Below are 24,040 nucleotides of genomic sequence, written 5' to 3' on the forward strand. Positions count from 1 at the left end.
GGGAATATTTTATCTGCTAAAAACAAACAACTGTGGACGCTTGAGATCTGAACCAAAAACAGAGCTAGCTGGTGAAACTCAGCAGGTCTGGCAGTATCTGAAGGGAGAAAGTAGAGTTAACATTTCGAGCACAGTGTTCAGATGAAGAGTCACCAGAATCTTCCTTCCACAGAAGCTGCCAGACCTGCTGGGTTTTGCCTGCAAGTTATATTTTTATTTCAGATTTCATCTGCCATTTGGCATAGTTTTTTCATGGAGTCATTGGGTCAGTGCGGTACAGAAAGAAGCCAACCCATGACAATTCTCTGGAAAAATAATCCACTCATTTCATTCCAAGTGTATTTCCACTCAAGTGCCTACCGAAATACCTTTTAAAATCACTTCCCTCACCCTCATCGCTAACGGGTTCTACTAATCAGCACTCACTGAATACAAAGATTCTTAGAACGTAATAAATGAAGAAAAGTAGTCAATCTAACCCATTGAACCTTTAATAAGATCATGATTGATGTGTGTTGTGATCTCTATTTATTATTTTTTATTATTCATTCATGGGATGCGGGCGTCACTGGCCCATCCCCAATTACCCAGAGGGCAGTTGAGATCAACCATATTGCTGTGGGTCTGGAGTCACATGTAGGCCAGACCAGTTAAGGATGGCAGCTGCCTTCCCTAAAGGACACGAGTAAACCAGATAGGTTTCTCCAACAATCAACAATGGATTTGTGACCATCATTAGACTCTTAGTTCCAGACTTCTGTTTTTAAATGTATTACCATGGCAGAATACAAACTGCAGTCCCCAGACTATTATCTGGGTCTCTGGATTAACGGTCCAGCAATAATACCACGAGGCATCACCTCCCCATCTACTTCCCTATCTACTTACTATTTGATCCTCTTGTTAATCAAGAACATGTTCAATTCAGTCTTAAAAATGTCCAATGACCTTGTCTGCACCACAGAGAAGGGAATTTCATAAAGGAAAAAATTCTTTCCATTTACTTCCAAGATGTGAAACCCCTTATGTTGGAGTTGGACCAGCTAACAGAGCTGATGCAAGGAGGATAGACTGTATGAGCTCCTTCTACATTAAATTAAGTCTGTGATTCTTTGTTGTTTAAATTGTGTTCCCTAGTTCTAGAGTCTCCCAGAAACGCTATTTGTTTTTCTAAACTCCTATCGATACAGACCCAACCTGCTCAACTTATTCTCTAAGATAAACACTTAATACCAGGTATCAGTTGGGTGGACCTTCTTTGAACTACTTCTACTGCAATTGTGTCCATTATTAAATGAGGAGACAAAAATTGATGTAGTCTCACCAATGACAATGACAAAACACTTTTGCCTTTACAATCAATTCCCTTCCTCATTCTCTTTGTGGTCTTTAACAGTGTAATGAACACTTTTTCTCCCTCAGAAGTGGGACTGTTCTCACTTACCTCTGCTCTAGATTTTTTTTAAAAAGTGTAACCAGAGCATCTCTGGTATTGGAACTGAAGAAACGTTTTGGACTGGAAATATTAGCGCTCCCCCCTGCACCCTCCCCACACATGTGGTGTCAGGCCCGCTGCATTTCTCTACTGTCTTAATTTTGCTAAGGGGTTGAAGGCTCGGCAGCTCTTGGGGCTACAGTGGAACCAGGCAAGGACCATGCAGCCTCCAGACGGCAGCAAAAATATCTTTTAGAAAAATAAGTCTCAGTGCTGGACGAGAAAACCCTCTAAGGGGAAATTGCTGGGAGACTGTAGAGTGTGTCTTCCCTGCCTGTGGTCCCCATTTTGCTTTAAAAAGGCAAAGAGTGCCCCCTCTAACTGGGCATCCACTGGGAGGTCACCTTGATTTAAGTGACAAATGGTCGAGAGTCAATCCACCACTGACAAAATGCCAATTGCCCCGTTAGGTCATAGATTGATACAGCACGGAAACAGTTGCTTTGTCCCATCTTGTCCACACTGACAAGATTTCCCAAACTGCGCTAGTTCCATTTGCCTGCATTTGGCCCACATCCCTCTAAACATTTCCTATCCATGTATCTGGTCAAATGCCTTTTAAATGTTGCAACTGTACCTGTACCTACCACTTCCTCTGGTCGGTCATTTCATATATGCACCACCCTCAGGTCCCTTTTAACTCTTTCCCCTCCCACATTAACCTATGCCCGCTAGTTCTGGACTCCTCTACCCGGAGGGAAAAAAAACCTCAGCAAATCACCTTATCTACAGATATCAAGATTTTATAAATCACTCTAAGGTCACGCGTTAGCCTCTGACACTGCACGGAACAAAGTCTAAACCTAGCCTCTCCTTAGAGCTCAAATCCTCCATAATCGGTAACATCCTTGTGAATTTTATTGCCCCTTTCCTGTGTAATAATATCCTTGGTGTAGCAGGGCAACGAGAATTGTATGCAGTACTCCAAATATGGCCTTATCAATATCTTGTACAGCTGTAACATAACAGCCCACATTCTATACTCGATGATCTGACCAAAGAAGGCAAGAGGGCTAAATGCCTTCCTCACCACCCTATCTACTGTAACTCAGCTTTCAAGGAACTATGTACCTGCACCCCTAGGTTTCCCTGTTTGACAACACTCCCCAAGGCTCTACCATTAACTGTTCATGTCTTGCCCTGGTTTGGTTGACCAAAATGCAACCACCTCGCATTTATCTGAATTAAACTCCATCTGATATTCCTCGGCCCACTGGCCCAGTTGATTAAGATCCCGTCATACTCCGAGATAACCTTCCTCATTTCCCACTGTACCACCAAACTTACTAACCAGACCTCCTATATTCTCATCCAAATCATTCATGTAAGTTGTGAACTTAGCACTGGTCCTTGCAGTACAACACTGGTCACAGGCCTCTAGTCCAAAAAACAACCCTCTATCATTACCCACAGTCTCCTACCATCAAGCCAATTTTGTATCCCATTGGTTAGCTCTACCTGGATCCCACATGATCTAACCTTACTAACCAGTCTACCATGTGGAACCTTGTTGAAGGCCTTGTTAAAATCCATTTAGACAACGTTCATCTCTCTGTCTTCATCCTTCTTCATGGTCACCTCTTCAAAAACTCAATCAAATTCGTGACACACAATCTCCGACTCACAAAGCATTGTTGACTATCCCTAATCTGTCTTCGCCTTTCTAAATGCATGTAGATCTCGTCCTAGCAGAATGCATCTGGTCCTGCTGTTAGTAAAACATCCCAGTGGCAGGCCAACTTCATAAAGCTAAGCTGTCATGGCTTCCTGTATTTAATCCACTTAGCTTAGCCCACAGTTTTCAAGAAATTAATCAACCTCAAATGTTAACTCAGTTATGTGCAGCTAAAAGTCACTGACAAATAGGTCTAGGGTACTACTATCTAACCAATTGTTTAAATAAGTAATTGTATATGGCTCTCCTCCAATATTTTTAAACAACTTCATACTGACTGACTAATTGGCAGCATTCAGGTGATAACCATTTCTTGTTGTTCTGGAAGCTGGACCTAACCATTTTAGTGATTCTGTTCACACACCATATGTTACAAGCTAACAATGCATTATTCTCTGCTTACTCCGCTAATAACTATGCTGATCACTGCTTTTCAATGGCAATCACTTACCAGTTGCTTTTATATTCACAATTGTCTTGTCAGTGCGCTTGGTAGCTATGGTGAACCAAGACCGATCTGGGTCTTGGATCCATTCTCTAGCCTCACAGTAGAACTCTCCTTGATCAAATGCTTGCAGTTTGTAGATGGTGAGTTTGAATGAAGTTGCTCCAATCTTATCCAATCGTACATCTCCTGATGCCTGCCTCTGTTTGTATGAATCTCCAGTTCGTAGGATGAAATCTCGTGTGAGAGAGATGACCTTCAGATTCTGATTTCCCTTCTGTATGTACCATGCAACAGCCACGTGTGTGTGCTGTGATGTTTGTTTCGATACTTCACAGACCAGTTCCAGAGAGTCACCTTCAACTTTATCCAGGGTCTGGGGTACCGATGTTGCACTGAGCGTGTCTGGAATGACTAAGAAAAAAATGATTAATGATTAAACAAAAATATATTTTAAAATATCAAGTTCACACAGGGATGGTTGAATGTTTGACTACTAATGATCTGAGAAATTGTGTATAGTTTGTACATAGGCAATGCTAGTATACTTTGCAGGTTCAGTGGGTGGGGGTGTGGAGGGGTCAGAAGAAGGACATCTTTACAATTCTGCGTTACATTTCAAAACTCGCTTGATTCTGAACCTCATAAGAAACTGCCTACAGAGAACTACTGATTCCCAGTATGGAAATGGTCATTGGTAAATACTGTCCTTCAGGGTTAAAGGAATATTTCAAGTGGATACGAGAATTGAGTAAAAAATTTAAATTCTTTTTCAATTCATTCACAGGATGAGGGCATCACTAGACTAGCATTTATTGCCCTGTCCTAATTACCCAGTGTGCAGTTAAGAGTCAATCACATTGCTGTGGCCTGGAGTCACATGTAGGCCAGACCAGGTAAGGATGGCAGTTTTGTTCCCTGAAGGACATTAGTGAACCAAATGGGTTTTCCTGACAATTGACATGATTTCATTATGATCATTATACTCCTAATCTAGATTTTTATTGAATTCAAATTCTAACATCTGCCATAGTGGGATTTGAACACAAGTCCCCAGAATATTACTTGAGTTGCTGTATTAACAGTCCAGGGATAACACTACCAGGCCATTGCCTCCCCAGAATAGACAGCAGATAGCGAAGAGGTGGATATTAACATTATTCTCAAAGAGACAACACCAAGCCATAAGAGTGTTTAACTCTGGTATTTGACTGTAATGTCTTTCAAGTTCTAAAAATCATATCATGGATGTAAGCACATGAATGCTTTTGATCTATAACTTTATCTTTAGAATATACTTCCTAAAATTAGAGGGTGGGATTTCAAACATATGTGTTTGGCATTTGTGCACTGATATCTGAAGCTGTAATTCCAAAATCCAATTCTAAAAGCAACAAGCATTAACTTCCCTATGTCCACTCTACCTAATATTCTGCTGCACCAGGAGTTTTGAATCATTGAGAACCCTCCAGCAGGATTCTCAACATTTCAAGATGCTGGCATAACTCAAATGCTTTTCTGAGTGTGTGTGAATATCAGTTTCAAATACAAAATTCCAGCTATTCCAATGCCCTCCAACTGCTGACCCTACAGGGAATTTCAGACTCACCAGAAGGCATCTGAAGTCTCAGCTTTGAAACTTGACTGTCCCACCCAGATAGCTGAAAAGTACGTACCTATAGCAGTTGGGGGCAGAGAGGATATGGTAACCTAATAGCCTTCTCCTCCCCACAGTCACCCCCCAGGATTCAATAATGCTCTTCTTTAACTCTCCACTCCTTGTACAATTTATGAACTAGCTCAGCTTTGCTTCAGAGTTATAGGCTGTTTTCCCTGCATGGATGCTCCTCCCCAAAATAGAGGTACACTTGTACCATCTGGGATACATTTGCCTTATCGCAGTCAATGTTACCTCTGCCAGAATTTGCTGAGCTAGAAAAATGGAATCTCCCAGCAAAAGAGCTGACAATGTTTGTTTTGTATGGAACAGACAGGAGCCCCTTCCCATAATAAGGCCAACTGGGAAATATCAAAATTACCAATAATGTGGCGAAACAGAAACACTGCTTTATTTTGATGAAGAGACACATCCCTGAGGAAATTTGGGGCCATCATCTCCTTCTGTGTCAAGTACAGGTTGCCGGATTTTTTAATAGTATCATGAAACCCAGGACAGGTATGGCTGTTTGAGAAAACATGCCATTGTTGTCACTGGAATTATTTCATTTATTGCTGCTAATACGCTCTAAGATATAGAACATAGAACAGTACAGCACAGAACAGGCCCTTCAGCCCACAATGTTGTGCCGACCATTGATCCTCATCTAAGCACCCTCAAATTTCTGTGACCATATGCATGTCCAGTAGTCTCTTAAATGACCCCAATGACCTTGCTTCCACAACTGCTGCTGGCAACGCATTCCATGCTCTCTCAACTCTCTGCGTAAAAAACCCGCCTCTGACATCCCCTCTATACTTTCCACCAACCAGCTTAAAATTATGACCCCTCATGTTAGCCTTTTCTGCCCTGGGAAATAGTCTCTGGCTATCAACTCTATCTATGCCGCTCATTATCTTGTATACCTCCATTAGGTCCCCTCTCCTCCTCCTTTTCTCCAATGAAAAGAGTCCGAGCTCAGTCAACCTCTCTTCATAAGATAAGCCCTCCAGTCCAGGCAGCATCCTGGTAAACCTCCTCTGAACCCTCTCCAAAGCATCCACATCTTTCCTATAATAGGGCGACCAGAACTGGGCGCATTCTTCCAAGTGCGGTCTAACCAAAGTTTTATAGAGCTGCAACAAGATCTCACGACTCTTAAACTCAATCCCCCTGTTAATGAAAGCCAATACACCATATGCTTTTTTGACAACCCTGTCCACTTGGGTGGCCATTTTAAGGGATCTATGTATATGCACACCAAGATCCCTCTGTTCCTCCACACTGCCAAGAATCCTATCCTTAATCCTGTACTCAGCTTTCAAATTCGACCTTCCAAAATGCATCACCTCGCATTTATCCAGGTTGAACTTCATCTGCCACCTCTCAGCCCATCTCTGCATCCTGTCAATGTCCCGCTGCAGCCTACAACAGCCCTCTATACTGTCAACGACACCTCCTTGCTTCGTGTCATCTGCAAACTTGCTGACCCATCCTTCAATCCCCTCATCCAAGTCATTAATAAAAATTACAAACAGTAGAGGCCCAAGGACCAAGAGCCCTGTGGAACACCACTCACCACTGACTTCCATGCAGAATATTTTCCTTCTACTACCACTCACTGTCTTCTGTTGGCCAACCAATTCTGTATCCAGACAGCTAAGTTCCCCTGTAACCCATTCCTCCTGACCTTGTGAATGAGCCTACCATGGGGAACCTTATCAAATGCCTTGCTGAAGTCCATATACACCACATCCACAGTTCGACCCTCATCAACTTATGTTACATTTAAGGCAAGAGATTTTGGTTGCTTTTATTTACATATTACTAAACTCGCTACTTCAAATTGTTCTAACAACTAGTAACACTGGGAACCTGCAAATTACACAACTTTACACAACACAGCTCAAAATGTTGTCTCCATATAGAATTCAAGACACAAGGCTTAAAATGTGCCTTACCCTGTGGATGGGTACAGGGCTGATCGTTGCTGGCACCACAGGAGGTTGAGGTTTCAGTGGCCTGGGGTCAGTTTATGTAAGTAATTGAACGGGAATTAGAATGGAAATCTTATCCAAAATAGGACAATAGCCTAGAGATCTTAAAAATCTAGGGTGGGGTGGAGAGAAGGTCAGGAGTATGAAACAGAGCCATAAGTGTGCATATGATGAAAGGAGGAAGGTTCTAGGGATGGCAAACATGACAAGTGACAGAGGAGAACAAGATTTTAAAACTTTACAAACTACAATGTGAAATGGTTTTCACTGAAATAAGACAGAAGAAGGGCTGGAGGTTTGTCATTTCACATGGAAGGACGTGGAGAAGCAAATACCAGCATCTTTATTTGTTTTCTTTATTCATTTACTGGATGAAGACATCACTGGCTAGGCTGCATTTGTTGCCCATCCCTAATTGTCCAGAAAGCAGTTAAGGGTCAACCACATTGTTGTAGGCCTGGAGTCACATGTAGGCCAGATCAGGTAAGGACAGCAGTTTCCTTCCCTAAAGGGCATTAGTGAACCAGCTGGGTTTTTCCTGACAATCAACAATGAATTCATGGTCATCATTAGATCCTTAATTCCAGATATTTATTGAATTCAAATTCCATCAGCTGCCATGGTGGATTCAAACCCTGGTCCCCTGTACATTACCTAGGTCGCTGGATTAATAGTCCAGCGATTATACCACTAGGCCATTGCCTAATTGTGGGAAGAATAGCTGTAGGAAATATAGGGTTACAGTGATAGGGTAGGCATGTGGATCTGGGTGGGAAGCTCTTCGGAGGTCAGTGTGGCCTCAATTGGCCAAATGACCTGCTTCCACACTAGAGGGCTTCTATGATTCTATAATTACGGACCAAGACCCCACTCCCAAAAATGTAAGGAGAAACTTAATAACCTCACCAATGCAGCAAGAGAATGCAACAAGCCAATTAAGTACCCTGCCAAATTCCTGATGCCTTTAGAGAAAAGTCAACATTGCTCAATGTTGAGGTTAACCTCACTGGAAAGTCACATTGTTCCATGTACAAGGAAACCTCTTTGCCTCAGACCTGTCTGTTTAACATTCCCTCACATCTTGCAATGCATGCTGACCCTTTGAAACCTGTCTCCAACGTTTCATTCTTCTATTTCACTGCACACTGACAGTCAAATGAGATAAGCATCAGAGTGCTATTGCTATTTAATATTTATGAATTCTTCTTTGAGTAGAAGTTGGCATACGATGACACAGAGCAGCAGGCCACAGACAGAGATCTCCAATGCACCAAGCAAATGACTAAGTTAGAGGACAAGACCACACCTACCTAGGGAATAACATTTCTCAGACTGGAAAACCTGGAAGCTGTGAGTTCAAAATCAGTTTGGGATGCAGAATTATTGTACTGGAGACTTTAGTTAAAGAAATAGAGACAAAACATACAGAGCGTGTGACTAAAAGACAATGAGGATAGCAAGGAGTGACAGCAGAAATCTAGTAGTGCAAGCTTTTCTTCTATTCCTTCAGAATTATGAAGCTATGAGGTGAGAAATGGTAAAAATTAAGCTGACAGTGGCCTTGCACTCTCCCATTGCCCATCACTTTCATTATGACCAGCCAGAGTCAAGTGTTTGGTAATCAGGAACATGCTTCAGATGGTGAACTGTTATTGAGTTAATTACTGAGCTCAAAGACTCTAAGGGTTTAATGTTTGATAACAGAGTGGAGTGGAGTAAACTGAATGAAGGCCAAGGTAGTATCACTGCTAAACAAGCTGCTGGTTTCAGCTTTTATGCTGCTGGGCCTGCTGTGTTCATCCAGCCTCACATTTCATTATGCTGGTTTCCTCTACAGGTTTTGCCGCAAGAAATGAACATCTTGCATGATTGGACTGTTCATTGATTTAGCAAATAAATCCCAATGTGTGCCCTACAGCCCTATCTGAATGGACTTGATGTAGACAGTGGTGGCATTTCTAATGTCTGCAATATTAACTTGTAGCATCCAATGCCTTCTCAATGGGAGGGCTAATTATTGGCCACCCAACTTTGGGGGATCATATGGAGATAACAATGACTCGTGGATTCTGAATCCAAAGCAACAATTTGAGTGCTTACAGGGTAACTAGTACAGGTTTTGATCAAGTCAGTTTTTCCATCTGTCATGGGGCAGTAGAATTCCATTCTTGGTTCAGGTGGAAGTACAGCAGATTACACTAATATAGTGGTAGAAAGATGGAAAGTCTTTTTTTCTGTGTGGGCCACCACAAGAGACTAAGCCAAGCCAGTTCTGGGTGTATTTGCAGCCAGAGTTAGTGCTATGTCTTTCCATCATACACTTCCATCATAACCAATGCCTCCCTTTTAACTCAAGCAGGACAAGATACTTCTTCCCACCCCACACACTGATGTATCCACAATCCTGAATGATCTACTCACATTCTCCAGACTGGTGGCACAATATCTACAGGGCTGATTGTGGTCCAGTCCCTGGACTCTGGTATGACGATGTGCTGAACTGACTATTTGACTAGAATCACATGCCCGCTAACTGCCTGTGGTGGTACTACCTGTTTGGTTGCAGTCCCCCTTCAGTGAGGTCTGCATCATCTTGAGTGCCTGGCATCGTCATTTGTTCGAAACGCATGTGTTTGTTATGTAAACTACTGACACTTGCAACATTGAAATGGGTATATGGTACCACTTCCTTGGCTATTCAATGTTCCCCACTGTCAAAAGCTGCCTACTTCATCCTCTGTGGTAAAAGGAAATGCAAGCAACAGAAGCTGGTAGCCTTGTAACTGAATACTAAAGACCATGAGCAGTTGAAAGCTATATGACCAAAAGACAGAGGCTGGTAGCCTGTAAATCAGTGCTGAATTAAGTGAGTGTGGGCTAAGAAAGCCATGTGAAGAATACAGAATGTGAGCGACTCCAAAGTGAACAGATGCTAATAATGGAAGCCAAAAGCCATAAGACGAATCCTGCGTAGATGCAAGATAATAAAGTGTGAAGCTGGGTGAACACAGCAGGCCAAGCAGCATCTCAGGAGCACAAAAGCTGACCTTTCGGGCCTAGACCCTTCATCAGAGAGGGGGATGGGGAGAGGGAACTGGAATAAATAGGGAGAGAGGGGGAGGCGGACCGAAGATGGAGAGTAAAGAAGATAGGTGGAGAGAGTATAGGTGGGGAGGTAGGGAGGGGATAGGTCAGTCCAGGGAAGACGGACAGGTCAAGGAGGTGGGATGAGGTTAGTCGGTAGGAAATGGAGGTGCGGCTTGGGGTGGGAGGAAGGGATAGGTGAGAGGAAGAACAGGTTAGGGAGGCAGAGACAGGCTGGGCTGGTTTTGGGATGCAGTGGGGGGAGGGGAAGAGCTGGGCTGGTTGTCTGATGCAGTGAGGGGAGGGGACGAACTGGGCTGGTTTTGGGGTGCGGTGGGGGAAGGGGAGATTTTGAAGCTGGTGAAGTCCACATTAATACCATAGGCTGCAGGGTTCCCAAGCGGAATATGAGTTGCTGTTGCTGCAACCTTCAGGTGGCATCATTGTGGCACTGCAGGAGGCCCATGATGGACATGTCATCTAAAGAATGGGAGGGGGAGTTGAAATGGTGCGCGACTGGGAGGTGCAGTTGTTTATTGCGAACCGAGCGGAGGTGGTCTGCAAAGCGGTCCCCAAGCCTCTGCTTGGTTCCCCCAATGTAGAGGAAGCCACACCGGATACAATGGATACAGTATACCACATTGGCAGATGTGCAGGTGAACATCTGCTTGATGTGGAAGGTCATCTTGGGGCCTGGGATAGGGGTGAGGGAGGAGGTGCGGGGGCAAGTGTAGCACTTCCTGCGGTTGCAGGGGAAGGTGCCGGGTATGGTGGGGTTGGAGGGCAGCGTGGAGCGAACAAGGGAGTCACAGAGAGAGTGGTCTCTCCGGAAAGCAGACAAGGGTGGGGATGGAAAAATGTCTTGGGTGGTGGGGTCAGATTGTAGATGGCGGAAGTGTCGGAGGATGATGCGTTGTATCCGGAGGTTGGTGGGTTGGTGTGTCAGAATGAGGTGGATCCTCTTTGGGCAGTTGTGGCGGGGACGGGGTGTGAGGGATGTGTTGCGGGAAATGCGGGAGACGCGGTCAAGGGTATTCTCGACCACTGTGGGGGAAAGTTGAGGTCCTTGAAGAACTTGGACATCTGGGATGTGCGGGAGTGGAATGCCTCATCCTGGGAGCAGATGTGGCGGAGGCGGAGGAGTTGGGAATAGGGGATGGAATTTTTGCAGGAGGGTGGGTGGGAGGAGGTGTGCTCTAGGTAGCTCCGTGACTCCCTTGTTCGCTCCAAACTGCCCTCCAACCCCACCACATCCGGCACCTTCCCCTGCAACTGCAGGAAGTGCTACGCTTGCCCCCACACCTCCTCCCTCAACCCTATCCCAGGCCCCAAGATGACTTTCCATATTCAGCAGAGGTTCACCTGCACATCTGCCAATGTGGTATACTGTATCCATTGTATCCGGTGTGGCTTCCTCTACATTGGGGAAACCAAGCGGAGGCTTGGGGACCGCTTTGCAGAACACCTCCGCTCGGTTCGCAATAAACAACTGCACCTCCCAGTCGCAAACCATTTCAACTCCCCCTCCCATTCTTTAGATGACATGTCCATCCTGGGCCTCCTGCAGTGCCACAATGATGCCACCCAAAGGTTGCAGGAACAGCAACTCATATTCCGTTTGGGAACCCTGCAGCCCAATGGTATCAATGTGGACTTCACCAGCTTCAAAATCTCCCCTTCCCCCACTGCATCCCAAAACCAGCCCAGCCTGTCTCTGCCTCCCTAACCTGTTCTTCCTCTCACCCATCCCTTCCTCCGACCCCAAGCCGCACCTTCATTTCCTACCTACTAACCTCATCCCACCTCCTTGACCTGTCCGTCTTCCCTGGACTGACCTATCCCCTCCCTACCTCCCCACCTATACTCTCCTCTCTACCTATCTTCTTTTCTCTCCATCTTTGGTCCCCCTCCCCCTCTCTCCCTATTTATTCCAGAACCCCCACCCCATTCCCTTCTCTGATAAGGGTCTAGACCCGAAACGTCAGCTTTTGTGCTCCTGAGATGCTGCTGGGCCTGCTGTGTTCATCCAGCTTCACACTTTGTTATCTTGGATTCTCCAGCATCAGCAGTTCCCATTATCCCTGCGTAGATGCATATGTCTGTCCCTGTGCGTAAAGGGCCTTGAGAGAAACATGCAGGCAATTGCTGTCCCTGAGCTCCAAAGTCAAGTGTTGTTGGGATGTAGTGGTGTATGAATTACAACCAACAAGATGAGACTGGTTGTTTGTCCATGGGGACCTTGGTAGACAAAGTGTTGAGGAGGATCGTGCCCATGCAGCGTAAAATGGAATATTGTTGAGAGGAAGCATTCTGGGCACTGGCTGGCACAAGCATTTGAGGAGCTCACAAATTCTCTTCATCTTTTCATTCCTTTCATTCCTCTCTCACCATGCCTCATCAGGGAGGGGAATAGTTTTCCCAAAGATTTCAAACATTTTCGTTACTAATAGTTTCTTTGCGCACTTCACTTACTCCCATGTTTTAAAGGCTGACTGAGCAGCACAGCGATTCTCTTTGCATGTGTTTGTTGACAAGCAATGCTGCATACTTCAGTGAAGGAGTACCAAATAAACAACAGTTGCATCTTTCCAGTTTTGTTGATTCGTCTGCTTTCTCATACTCTTCATGTTCTCCCTCCATGGGATCACCATCTGTATTGCAATCAGTCTCTAGTGTAACAAATTGGAGGTCTCACTGGGTTAAAAAGTACTGCAACACATAATAGACAGGGGCGTACCAGAGGGGCTTGCATTAAATATCCAGGCATCTGAACCTTTCTTTCAGCACTCTTATGTTTGCACAATGGAATTGTTTCAAGTGAGCTTCACCATATCATTCATCCACTGCACTGAACCATGAAAAACACAAACAAAATTTATCTCCAAGGAGCCTTTGCAGTGAAAAAATAACAAAGATTTATGGATCTGGAAATCAGAATCTGATTATCTGAATACAGCGTCTCACTTTCTGTTCGGGTACCCCATAGCCTTAGGGACTCAATTTCGAGTTCAATCTTCTTAGGGCCTGAGCATCATCTTCCATGTCCTTACCCCAGTCCCCACATACCAGGCACTATCATCACATGGGCTGCTACTGCAACAAAGCTATTGTCAGCTACAATTGTCCCAATTAGCAGCTATTCTTCTCCCAGGCTGATTATTATCCATTTCTTTGTCTGTCCAACTGTTGTTATCTCTCTGGACTCCATGTCCACCGATTATTTACTTCTCACCCCCTCACCACCCCATCTTCAGAATATATATAAACCTTTTCCTAGCTCCAAGCAGTTCTGAAGAAGGGTTACTTTCTCTCTACACATGCTGCCAGATCTGAACTTTACCATCAATTTCTGCTTCTGATACAGAGTGAATTAAAGTTGTTAGTGTATTTAGAACAAACTCTTAATTCATGACAGTAAATAGAGCATAATGAGATTAGAATGTAGTAAAGCAGACAAAAAACATGAAAATTTTTGAAATTACCGATATTTAGTTACATGAAATAAAATGATGGTCCATTTTATCTTGGTCTAATGGGTGTTATCTGCATTTGCTTATTTTTTCAGGAATACTACAAAACCTTGCAATAAACAGTAACACGGTTCTGTGAATTTAAAAAAGAACAAAAGACCTGAAATTGCAAAGTACAATGATGACTAATTCTCAAATAAATGCTAATTTTTTTTATTTTCTTGTGGGACAAGAGTGTCACTGGCGGGCCAGCATTTATTGCCTGACCCTAGTTGCCTTTGGGTAGATGGTGGTGAGCTGCCTTCTTGAACTGCTGCAGTCCATGTGCTGTGGTTTGACTTATAAATACTGTTAGGGAGGGAATTCCAGAATTTTGTCCCAGAGACAGTGAAAGAACGGTGATATAGAGTCATAGAGCTATACAGTACGGAAATAGGCTCTTTGGCCCAACTCATCCATTTTGGTCAGATATCCTAAATTAATCTCGTCCCATTTGCTAGCACTTGGCCTATATCCCTCTAAATCCTTCCTATTCACATACCCATCCAGATGTCTTTTAAATATTTCAATAATACCAGCCTCCAACACTTCCTCTGGCAGATCATTCTATACACGTATCACCCTCTGCATGAAAAAGTTGCCCTCTAGGTCCCTTTTAATTCTTTTCCTTCTCACTTCAAACCTAGCTTTGGACTCTGCTACCCTGAGGAAAAGACCTCGGTTTACCCTATCCATGTGATTAAATTTTCTATTCCAGAAAATAAGGGCAAGATAGGCAATGTTATCTGGCATTGAGGGCTGCAGGATAGCTTCCCACAGTAATAATAGGTGACTGCCTTTACAACGAATAATAATTTTTTTCCTCTTTATTTATTCACAGGATGAGGGCGTCAATGACTAGGCAGCATTTATTGCCCACCCCAAATTGCCTAGTGAGCAGTTATGAGTCAATTACATTGCTGTGGGTCTGTAGTCACATGTAGGCCTGACCAGGTAAAGAAGGCAGTTTCCTTCCCTAAAGGACATGAGTGAATCAGATGGATTTTTGCAACAATCGACAATGGATTCACAGTCATCATTAGATTCTCAATTCCAGATATTTTTTATTGAATTCAAATTCCACCATCTGCCATGGTGGGATTAGAACCCAGATCCCCAACTCTGGATTAAAAAGTCCAGCAATAATACCAGTAGGCCATCGCCTCCCGTCTGTTCAACCTGCTACTCAACCAGGCCTTTTCAGAATTTTGGAAGCTTTAGGACAACAGTTCTGAAGAAGAGTCATACTAGACTTGAAATACTACTCTGTTTCTCTCTCCACGGAGGCTACCAAAAACAGAAGTCACCAATACCTTACTGAGAATGGAAAAACCAAAAGAACTGCAGATACGGTGAATCAAGAACAAAAACAAAGTTGCTGGAAAAGCTCAGCAGATCTGGCAGCATCTGTGGAGGAGAAAACAGAGTTAACGTTTCAGGTCCGGTGACCCTTCCTCAGAACTGATGGTGGCTGGGAAAACATCAGTTTATTTGCAGAAAATAAGGAGGTGAGTGGGGTAGGGAGTAAACGATAGAATAGAGCCCAAAGAGACAAAAAGACAGTTGAACAGACAAAGTTGATGCTAACGATCAGGTTGGGAGGGGGAATAGTTGTTAATGGGGACTGTTAGTGACTAGCAACAGGAAACATGTAGTGGCAGGCTATGTGGTAACGAGGCCCGGTGTGTGGGGTGGGGGACTGGGACATAGGGGTGTTTAAGGCCCGAAAATTATTGAACTTAATATCAAGTCCCGAGGTCTGAAGGGCCCCCAAGTGGAAAATGAGGTGTTGTTCCTCCAGCTTGCGCTGGGCTTCACTGGAACACTGTAGCAAGCCAGAGACAGAGATGTTGACCAGGGAACAAGGTGGTGCATTGAAGTGGCAGGCAACAGTTTTGCGAGCAGAACATTCAATGCACAATCCACAGCTGTAATCCACAAGACCTCCATCTATATCCATGCAACCTAGAAAAGCCTGAAATCGTGTCCAATTGTCTACTGTGTGCAACTAGCTTAAACAGCAGAACACTGCTTCCCTGCATGTTCTAACAGTGAAGAGGAATTCATACCTTTTAAAGATATTAACAGTGCATAATACCGCAGAGAGCTGCAACAGATGGCAATCTCTCAAACAAGCTGTCATATCTGATGAGCAAAGGAAAATTGCAGCTATTCTTTACAATGAGCTCATTCTGGGTGGCAGGGACAGGCAACTAAAGAGGGGATATGACAACAATAAACAACTGTTTTTCTTCATTGTTATTCTATTGTGACTGATCTCAAATGTTAGCAAACTACATCACAAGACCCTCAGGTGATTCCTCCCATTGTAAGTTACATGTCTATCCTATTTGTTATTAAACCAAACTCCATCTTCGGTCCGCCTCCCCCTCTCTCCCTATTTATTCCAGTTCCCTCTCCCCATCCCCCTCTCTGATGAAGGGTCTAGGTCCGAAACGTCAGCTTTTGTGCTCCTGAGATGCTGCTTGGCCTGCTGTGTTCATCCAGCCTCGCATTTTATTATCATGGATTCTCCAGCATCTGCAGTTCCCATTATCTCTGAAACTCATCTCACTACCTGTTTTCTATTTCTTAATGTAACAGAGTGCCCTGCTGAGATAATTGTATCTTTGAAACTCACCCTAGTATTCATAATGATTAGGCCTTATGAGAATATCAACAAAAAATACTCAATTCAATTGCCTGTGCAAATGCTCCACCAACAAGCCTGTAAATCAAAATTATGCAGCAGTTCCCTTTAAAAACACAGCATTTTATACATAGTAGATTAAGCCCTTAGCAAGAGTCAAAATGCATTATTGACGATTTGATGGATAACACAGTTTAGAAAAAAGAGAAATTGCATTTCCATAGTGTCTATAATGCGACATGACAAAGTGGCCAATTAATTTTGCCTAGAATGTGAATGATGGAAACAGTCCACTCAGCATAATCAGTCCATGCCAGCATTTACTAATACAGTGAGAAAATAATGATCATATTTCCTCATGCATTTCCATTTCCCTTTCTCCATAATTCAATGCCAATTCTGCCTCTATGACTAATCCTAAAAGAAACATATGTCAGGATTCTTTGTGTGAACATTTTTTTTCTGCTGTCTATTCTAATAAATATCATACTATAGCATCCAACCACAATATCTAATTAACCTTAGCCAGTGGCCAACTCATTCTAATCATTAACAGGGTGAGGGCATCATTGACCAGGCAGCATTTATTGCCCAGAGGGCAGTTAAGAGTCAACCACATTGCTGTGGGCCTGGAGTCACATGTAGGCCAGACAAGGTAAGGCAGATCCTTCCCTAAGGGAGGTTAGTGAACCAGATGGGTTTAAGCGACAATCGACAATTCATGGTTATCATTAGATTCGCCCTCTGCCATGGCAGGATTTGGACCCAGGTCCCCAGAACATTATCAGTATACCACTAGGCCATTACATCCCCAACTTGAGATTGGCTTCACTGTTAACTGCCAACTGACTTGCAATTTCACAAATTAAGAAAGTAAACTTAATTTTCAGTTTGCAAGAAAGTACATTTTTTGTACTGGCTTCTGGTGGCTCATTGAAGAGGGGACTGGGCTCAGAGAACTTGCTGGCGATGTCAGTGGTCTTGGTATCCAGATGGCTCGGCTATTGCTGGGGGGATACTGGCTCAATTTCCACTATGCCAGCTGGTAGAATTTAAATTAATGACTTAATAAAATCTGGAATTGAAATCCAGTCTCATTAATAAAGAACATGAAACAATTACCATTTGTCATAAAGACCCATCTGGTTCATAAATGCTCTTCTGAGAAGAAAATATGCAATCCTTACCTGGCCTGTTTTACATTTGAATCCAGACACACAGTAATGTGACTGACCCTTAACTGCCATCTGAAATGGCCTAAGAAACCAGAGATAATAGGAACTGAAGATGCTGGAGAATCCAAGATAATAAAATGTGAGGCTGGATGAACACAGCAGGCCCAGCAGCATCTCAGGAGCACAAAAGCTGACGTTTCGGGCCTAGACCCTTCATCAGAGAAGGGTCATCTGATGAAGGATCTAGGCCCGAAACGTCAGCTTTTGTGCTCCTGAGATGCTGCTTGGCCTGCTGTGTTCATCCAGCCTCACATTTTATTATCTTGGCCTAAGAAACCATTCTGTTGCCCCAAACAGCACAAACATGGGAAGATATAGTTGTCACTGACCCACCGCAGCCTGCAAAGGGACTTCTGAATTTTTTTTTAACGGCTATTTAGATGGACTATTAAATTCTCACTCTTAGTAAGTTTCCATTTTAAAAGCCCTTAGGCTCACCCTGATCCTTTCTTAGTCCGTAAATGTTTCACTTTAATGCAGTACAAGCTTGAAGTGCAGCCATTGTTTTTATGTACGTAAATGGTGGCACTCACCTTACTCCTAACAAAGTCAATGTGTGAATGTTAATCAGGACACTCAATTTCTTTTTCAAATAACTTCATGCTTTTGTTTATACACTGAATGGGAGCCCATGCTTTCTAACTCTCACTTGGAGGAAAGCAGGGATAATTTGAATGTAATCCATTCAGTTGGGAAGTGGAAACATCAGACTAGCCACTCATTTAACATCTTACCCAAAATCCATGGAATGTAAAATCTGGAGATGAGGGATATGGATGGCTGCTTCAGTCCCATCATTTTCCCACAGCACTGGTTAGATGAAACTGCATCTCTACTCCTACAGTACTGACAGCATGCTACTTTAAGAGTGAGGCTTGAAATTCTGAGTCAAAATTCTGACTCAGAAACAACATTGCTGAGGTGGAGGAGGAAGAAGTATGTGCTGTCAAAGCTAATCTGGTCATGAAAGTTCACTGCAGCATGTCTAACATGAGTCTCAGTTGGTTAGTAAGCAAAATGTAGTGATTACTCTCCTCAACAGACACTAGCTATTTGGAATAGTCTAGTAATAGCTGGAATAAAATTCATAATTGAGTACATAATGACTCAGTAAGCATCCATGACAGAGGTGCCCAAATGCTGCATCATCTGGCTGCATGAACATGCTGCATTGAGATTCAGATGTAGCTTCAGATCTTAACATGACCTGTAGAGGCAAGGCCCTTCTCAGGGGAAAGACCTTCATAAGAATGTATCTACCCCTGCTTTAAAAATAATCAAGGTCACTGGAACTGTCCTCCTGAAAAGGTGGAGGAAGCAAAGACTTAATACCAACTGAGGAAAAAAGGTCTAATGTTGTTTGTAATTGCGTGACAAAACTAAACAGTGATCTGAGTTCTGGATTCTCCTGTAAGAGTAACCTTATGGGCGGCACGGTGGCTCTGTGGTTAACACTGCAGCCTCACAGCACCAGGGACCTAGGTTCAATTCCAGCCTCGGGCAACTGTCTGTGCAGAGTTTGCACATTCTCCCTGTGTCTGCGTGGGTTTCCTCCCACAGTCTAAAGATGTGCAGGCTAGGTGGATCGGCCATGCTAAATTGCCCATAGTGTTCAGGGGTGTGTTGGTTATAGGGGGTTCCGTCTGGGAGGGATGCTGCATTGGGCAGTGTTGACTTGTTGGGCTGAAAGGCCTGTTTCCACACTGTAGGGAATCTAATCCAAACATTTTCTCCACCTTGACCTTGTCAAGATGTCTTAGGATCTTGCATTTACTCAATCAGAATCAAATTGCATTTACTCTTGTAAAAATCCAGGGAATACATGCATAGTCTGTCCAATAGTTCTTCTTGAAGACTGTTTGTCCATTCCCAGATATTAGCCTGACAAACCTTCTCTGGACTGCTTCCAGTGCATTTACATGTCTTCTGAAGTAAGAGATTTTGAGTACAGGAGCAGGGATGTGTTGTTGCAGTTATACAGAGCCTTTGACCTAGAATATTGTGTGCAGTTTTGTGCCCATCCCTTCTGCTGTTTCATTGAATTCATTTATATAAATTGGAAACATTTGAGATCCCAGCACCATTTCCTGTGGCACAACACTCATTGCATCTTGCAAGCCTAAAGAAGAACCATTTATCCCGACTCTCTGATTCCTGTTCGCCGGCCAATCTTCTATCCATGTCAAAATGCCACCTACTACAGCTCGAGACTTTATTTTCTACAATAACCTTCGATGTAGCACCTAATCAAATACCTTCTGCAAATATAAGTATACTGCACACATCCATTTCCTGTTATCCACATGTGTTTATTCCACAAAGTACTTTAATAGATTGGTCAAACACAATTTTCCTCTCACAAACCATGTTGACTCTACCTTAAATCTATTAACTGTCCCATTATAGCTTCCTTAATAACAGGCTTTATTGTTTATTTCCAGTGATGGATGTTAATTTCACTGGCCTGTAGCTTCCCGATTTCTGTGGGAGTTACAATTGCCATCTCCAATATTCTGGGATTTTCCGCAAATCAAGGGCATTTTTGGAAAATAAAAACTTGGAAAAGATATCAGAACTATGTGAATTTTCAATGATAGTTTAAAGTTGGAATCTGATGTGATATGTTACCAGGAATGTGTGTGCAGCCACCAGGACAGGGAGATAGGTCAGTTTGTGTACCAGCTCCTCAGAGGGCAAGGTCACATTCCAGTTCTGTTGCAGGGGACATGGGTGATATCCTCTTTGACTTTGACTACAGAAAAATGATGATGAATGTGCACACAAAAGCACTTGACGCATTGGCGTTGTCTGCCAAGTAGCCTGCGGTCACTGGATAGAAGCATGAGGAATCCACCTCCAGCAGATTAGAGGGTACTGTGGAGAGTCTGGAGCCCATGCTTTTTGCTATGAAGGGAGCATTTGATAACTGTAGTATCAGCCTTGACTGCAGCACAAACCAAATCCTACTGAAGTAACTGCACTGCATTGGAAACTCAGACAGAAGTCATCAGACTACCGGTTGCTAGTTTGCAGTCTCAAGGGCCAGACAGGTACCACAGACAGACGTCAAGGTGCTGCCTTGTAGCAGTGGAACATGAACCTGCTGTCCTCTCATCCTCCCATCATTGGCCTTGCTGCTGTCTGTCAGTCAGTTAACCAGCTCAGCCTGCTGCTGCCCGTGCTGAAGTGGTGTAGTCCAGAGCTGGACTCCTCAAGGCCCACAGTTGCTCAAGCCTGAGTTGCAAGGTCAGCTGCAGCTCTGCCAGTGAAGGTCAGCATCTAGGATAGCATTGCATAGGAGTGTTGGGTTAGACACGATCACTGCAAGGCAGACACAAAGGAAGTACAAACAATTATTAGCTTTTCTTGTATTGTTTACTACTGGCTGCATAAAGTCATTATATAATAATTGATGTGATTTTGAAGCAGGCCAAGGAGAATTTGCAAGTCTAATTCTGGGTATATTGTTTGGAAATGGTGGGTTCATGTAAATGCTGGCAAAGTCCCTATTAACTGAAGCAAAAACACACAAGATGGTCACATTCATGCGATCCAGTTGCATTTGGGATATATGGTTTCCTCCCTTCCTCCTTCTTCTCTCCACCTGCCAACGATGTGTCCTCGGGATCACAGAGAGATATTACCTGGGACCCTCATAATCATTACTGCGATAGAGGAGGCAGTGTACTGCATGGAGACCATCTCAGATGTTTCATCTACAAATTTCACCAATACCTTTCCCAGCACACAATAAACCAAGAAGTAAAATCACTGTTTCAGGAGTCCATTAACCTGATGGTTTGTTCCAGTGTAGCAGGTGGTTCCATGTCTTTCAGTGTAGATCCTCCAACTTTGTGAGGTAAGATAGAAGGTCAGGAGACTCTGTACGGATGGGGCGGGAGGTAGCCAAGTGTCCCACAGCCACCCTGCGGCTAGAAGCTCATAGATGGTGGGAATTGTTAACTGTGTAAAATCATCAGGTGCTGCTAGGCTAGTGGGCATTTATTGAAATATCTCAACATATCACACATATCCAGTGTGTATGAACTGAATGATAACCCTGTGGCTACAGTACTGCTACTTCATAGTGCCACATGGGTGCAGTTCTGAAGTACTGGAAAGCGTGTTATCATTATGAATACAAATGCCTCTCCATTCTGGGCCATTCTTCCTCATGGATAAAGTGGTTAATTTCTCCTCTTCTCCAAGAGTAAATCTGTCACCTCCAGGATACTTCTTTGCATAGCTAACATTTTGCTAATGCCATCAGTTTCTATCTGGAGGCATAGGAGATGCCTTCACAAAGGGTTTATTGGGCTTGACCTCTGAGCCACTGACATTCTGGCATGTGCCTTCTCCTCATGGCAGCCCCTTTGCATACATTGCTAACTCCTGAAAACAGATCTACAATTTTGTTTTTGGAGAGGAAAGTAAGTTTTTAAAAAAAATCTAAAGTCAGTGACTTTCCGTTCATGTTAAGATCCAAGCTGAGCAACTGGCACCTTAAGAGGTATTCAATAGAGCTTGACTTTTCTAGTGTGAGAAGTCAGAAATATTGTGCATCATACCAGAAGCCTTGGTATTGCAAAGAATGGAATGTTAAACAATGGGGTACATAATGAAATTTATAATTCAGAATCCCGCAATGCTTTACTCGTAAATACTGTAAAAGCATACAGGATGAAGGTTACCACAATGGGCAAGCCTTTGTATTTGGGCAAAGGCAAACAGAGAAAATAGTAAATGAAATGGGAGTATGAGACAAGTTGTGATGTGTTTTTTTTATAATCAAAATATACCAAGGATCTCTGTTTTACATGTATCTGCTTAATGCTGTTCCAGCAAAAGTAAGCTTTCAATGGGTTAAGTAAATAGCACAATGGTGCTACTGAATTATATTGTGTTTTCAAACAGTGTTCATAAAGTTGCCAACACAATTTGAGGTGAGAGGTTGCCATGGACACTTTCACAATTATACATGCGGGTTCTATAATCTGACTGCTGAATGCTTTCAAGAAGGCCATACTTCTAAACAAATGGTTTTCACAGAAATGAATGAAACCCACAGAACTTTTAACAACCCTTTGACAGCACATTTCCTTTATACAAAATGTTTATTCTGATGAGGACACAACAGTTATATAATACACTGATCATGCGTCTAAGGATGGACACAACATAATTTGACCAAACATATATCTTGTGAGCGAAATATATGGCTTTTCTTCAAAACTCTTTCATATTTTCAGTCAACTTACAAAAATTACATAATTTTAACCTAACTATTCGATCATGAAAATGCCACACTACAGGTCAAGTCGCAGCTTTTTAAATTAGCATACATAGTAATATATGGTATGCCTATGGATTATAGGGAAGCTGATACAATAATTTTTCCAAGCAAAGACTATTCTACTGATTGCTTTTTCAGAAATAACATTGAACTTATAACAATGTTCTGTTTGCTCACCATATTAAATGACTACACTAATTTGCACTTATATAGTACTTCTAGCGCAACAAAATGTCCCAAGGCGCTTCACAGGGGAATTATAAAGCAAAATTAGACTCTCAGCCACATTGGGCAGCGTTAGAGAAAATAACTAAATATTCAATCAAAGGATTGGTTTTCAGGAGCCTCTTAAGGGAAGAAAGATAGAAATTTAAATGGATTTAGGGTGGCAATTCCAAAGTTTACACCTAAGCTACCAGTAGTGGAGTGAGTAATGATGCGCAAAGTCCAGAATTCATTGTGGGCAAATATCATAGGTCTTGTGGGGCTGGAGGATATTATAGAGATAGGGTGACGTGAGCCATAGAGGAGTCTGTACAGCAGGATGAGAATTTTAGTTCAAAGCATTGCTTGACTTGACACCAAAGTAGGTCAGTGATCGCAGGAAAAAGGGGAACAGAATTTGGTATAAGTAAGGATGCAGGCAGCAGAGTGCTAAATGACCTTAAATTTATGGATTATAGAAAATGAGAGTTAAGCTAAGAATGCATTGAAATAGTTAGGCTAGTGCAAACAAAAACTTGAATGATTGCATAACATAGGAACGTTGAAGTCAGCCATTTGGCTTTTCAAGCCTGTGCATTCAATGAGATTGTGACTAACCTATGGCCTAATTACATATGGGAGAAACAAAACCCATGGAGTCCATGTACATAATTCTGGTAAATTCACACTGCATTTCCTATTGGGTCAATATATCTTTCTTATGATGGCACCCAAAACTGCTCCAAATATTTAATATGTGGTCTAGCCAAGGCTTTGTATAGCTAAACAATAGCTT

The 24,040-nt window shown here is 43.0% G+C and overlaps 1 protein-coding gene across 1 annotated transcript in view; it reads right to left on the reverse strand.

The window, feature by feature from the left end:
• The window catches only part of LOC125456939 (immunoglobulin superfamily member 3-like), a 189,105-nt gene that overhangs the window by 62,961 nt on the left and 102,104 nt on the right, over positions 1-24,040 (reverse strand). Inside the window, exon 3 of the mRNA XM_048540551.2 lies at positions 3,622-4,029. Within this exon, the coding sequence (XP_048396508.1) occupies positions 3,622-4,029 (408 nt within the window). The remainder of the gene's footprint in view (positions 1-3,621; positions 4,030-24,040) is intronic.

Source organism: Stegostoma tigrinum, chromosome 12 (genome assembly GCF_030684315.1).
Source record: "Stegostoma tigrinum isolate sSteTig4 chromosome 12, sSteTig4.hap1, whole genome shotgun sequence".
Classification (NCBI taxonomy): domain Eukaryota; kingdom Metazoa; phylum Chordata; class Chondrichthyes; order Orectolobiformes; family Stegostomatidae; genus Stegostoma; species Stegostoma tigrinum.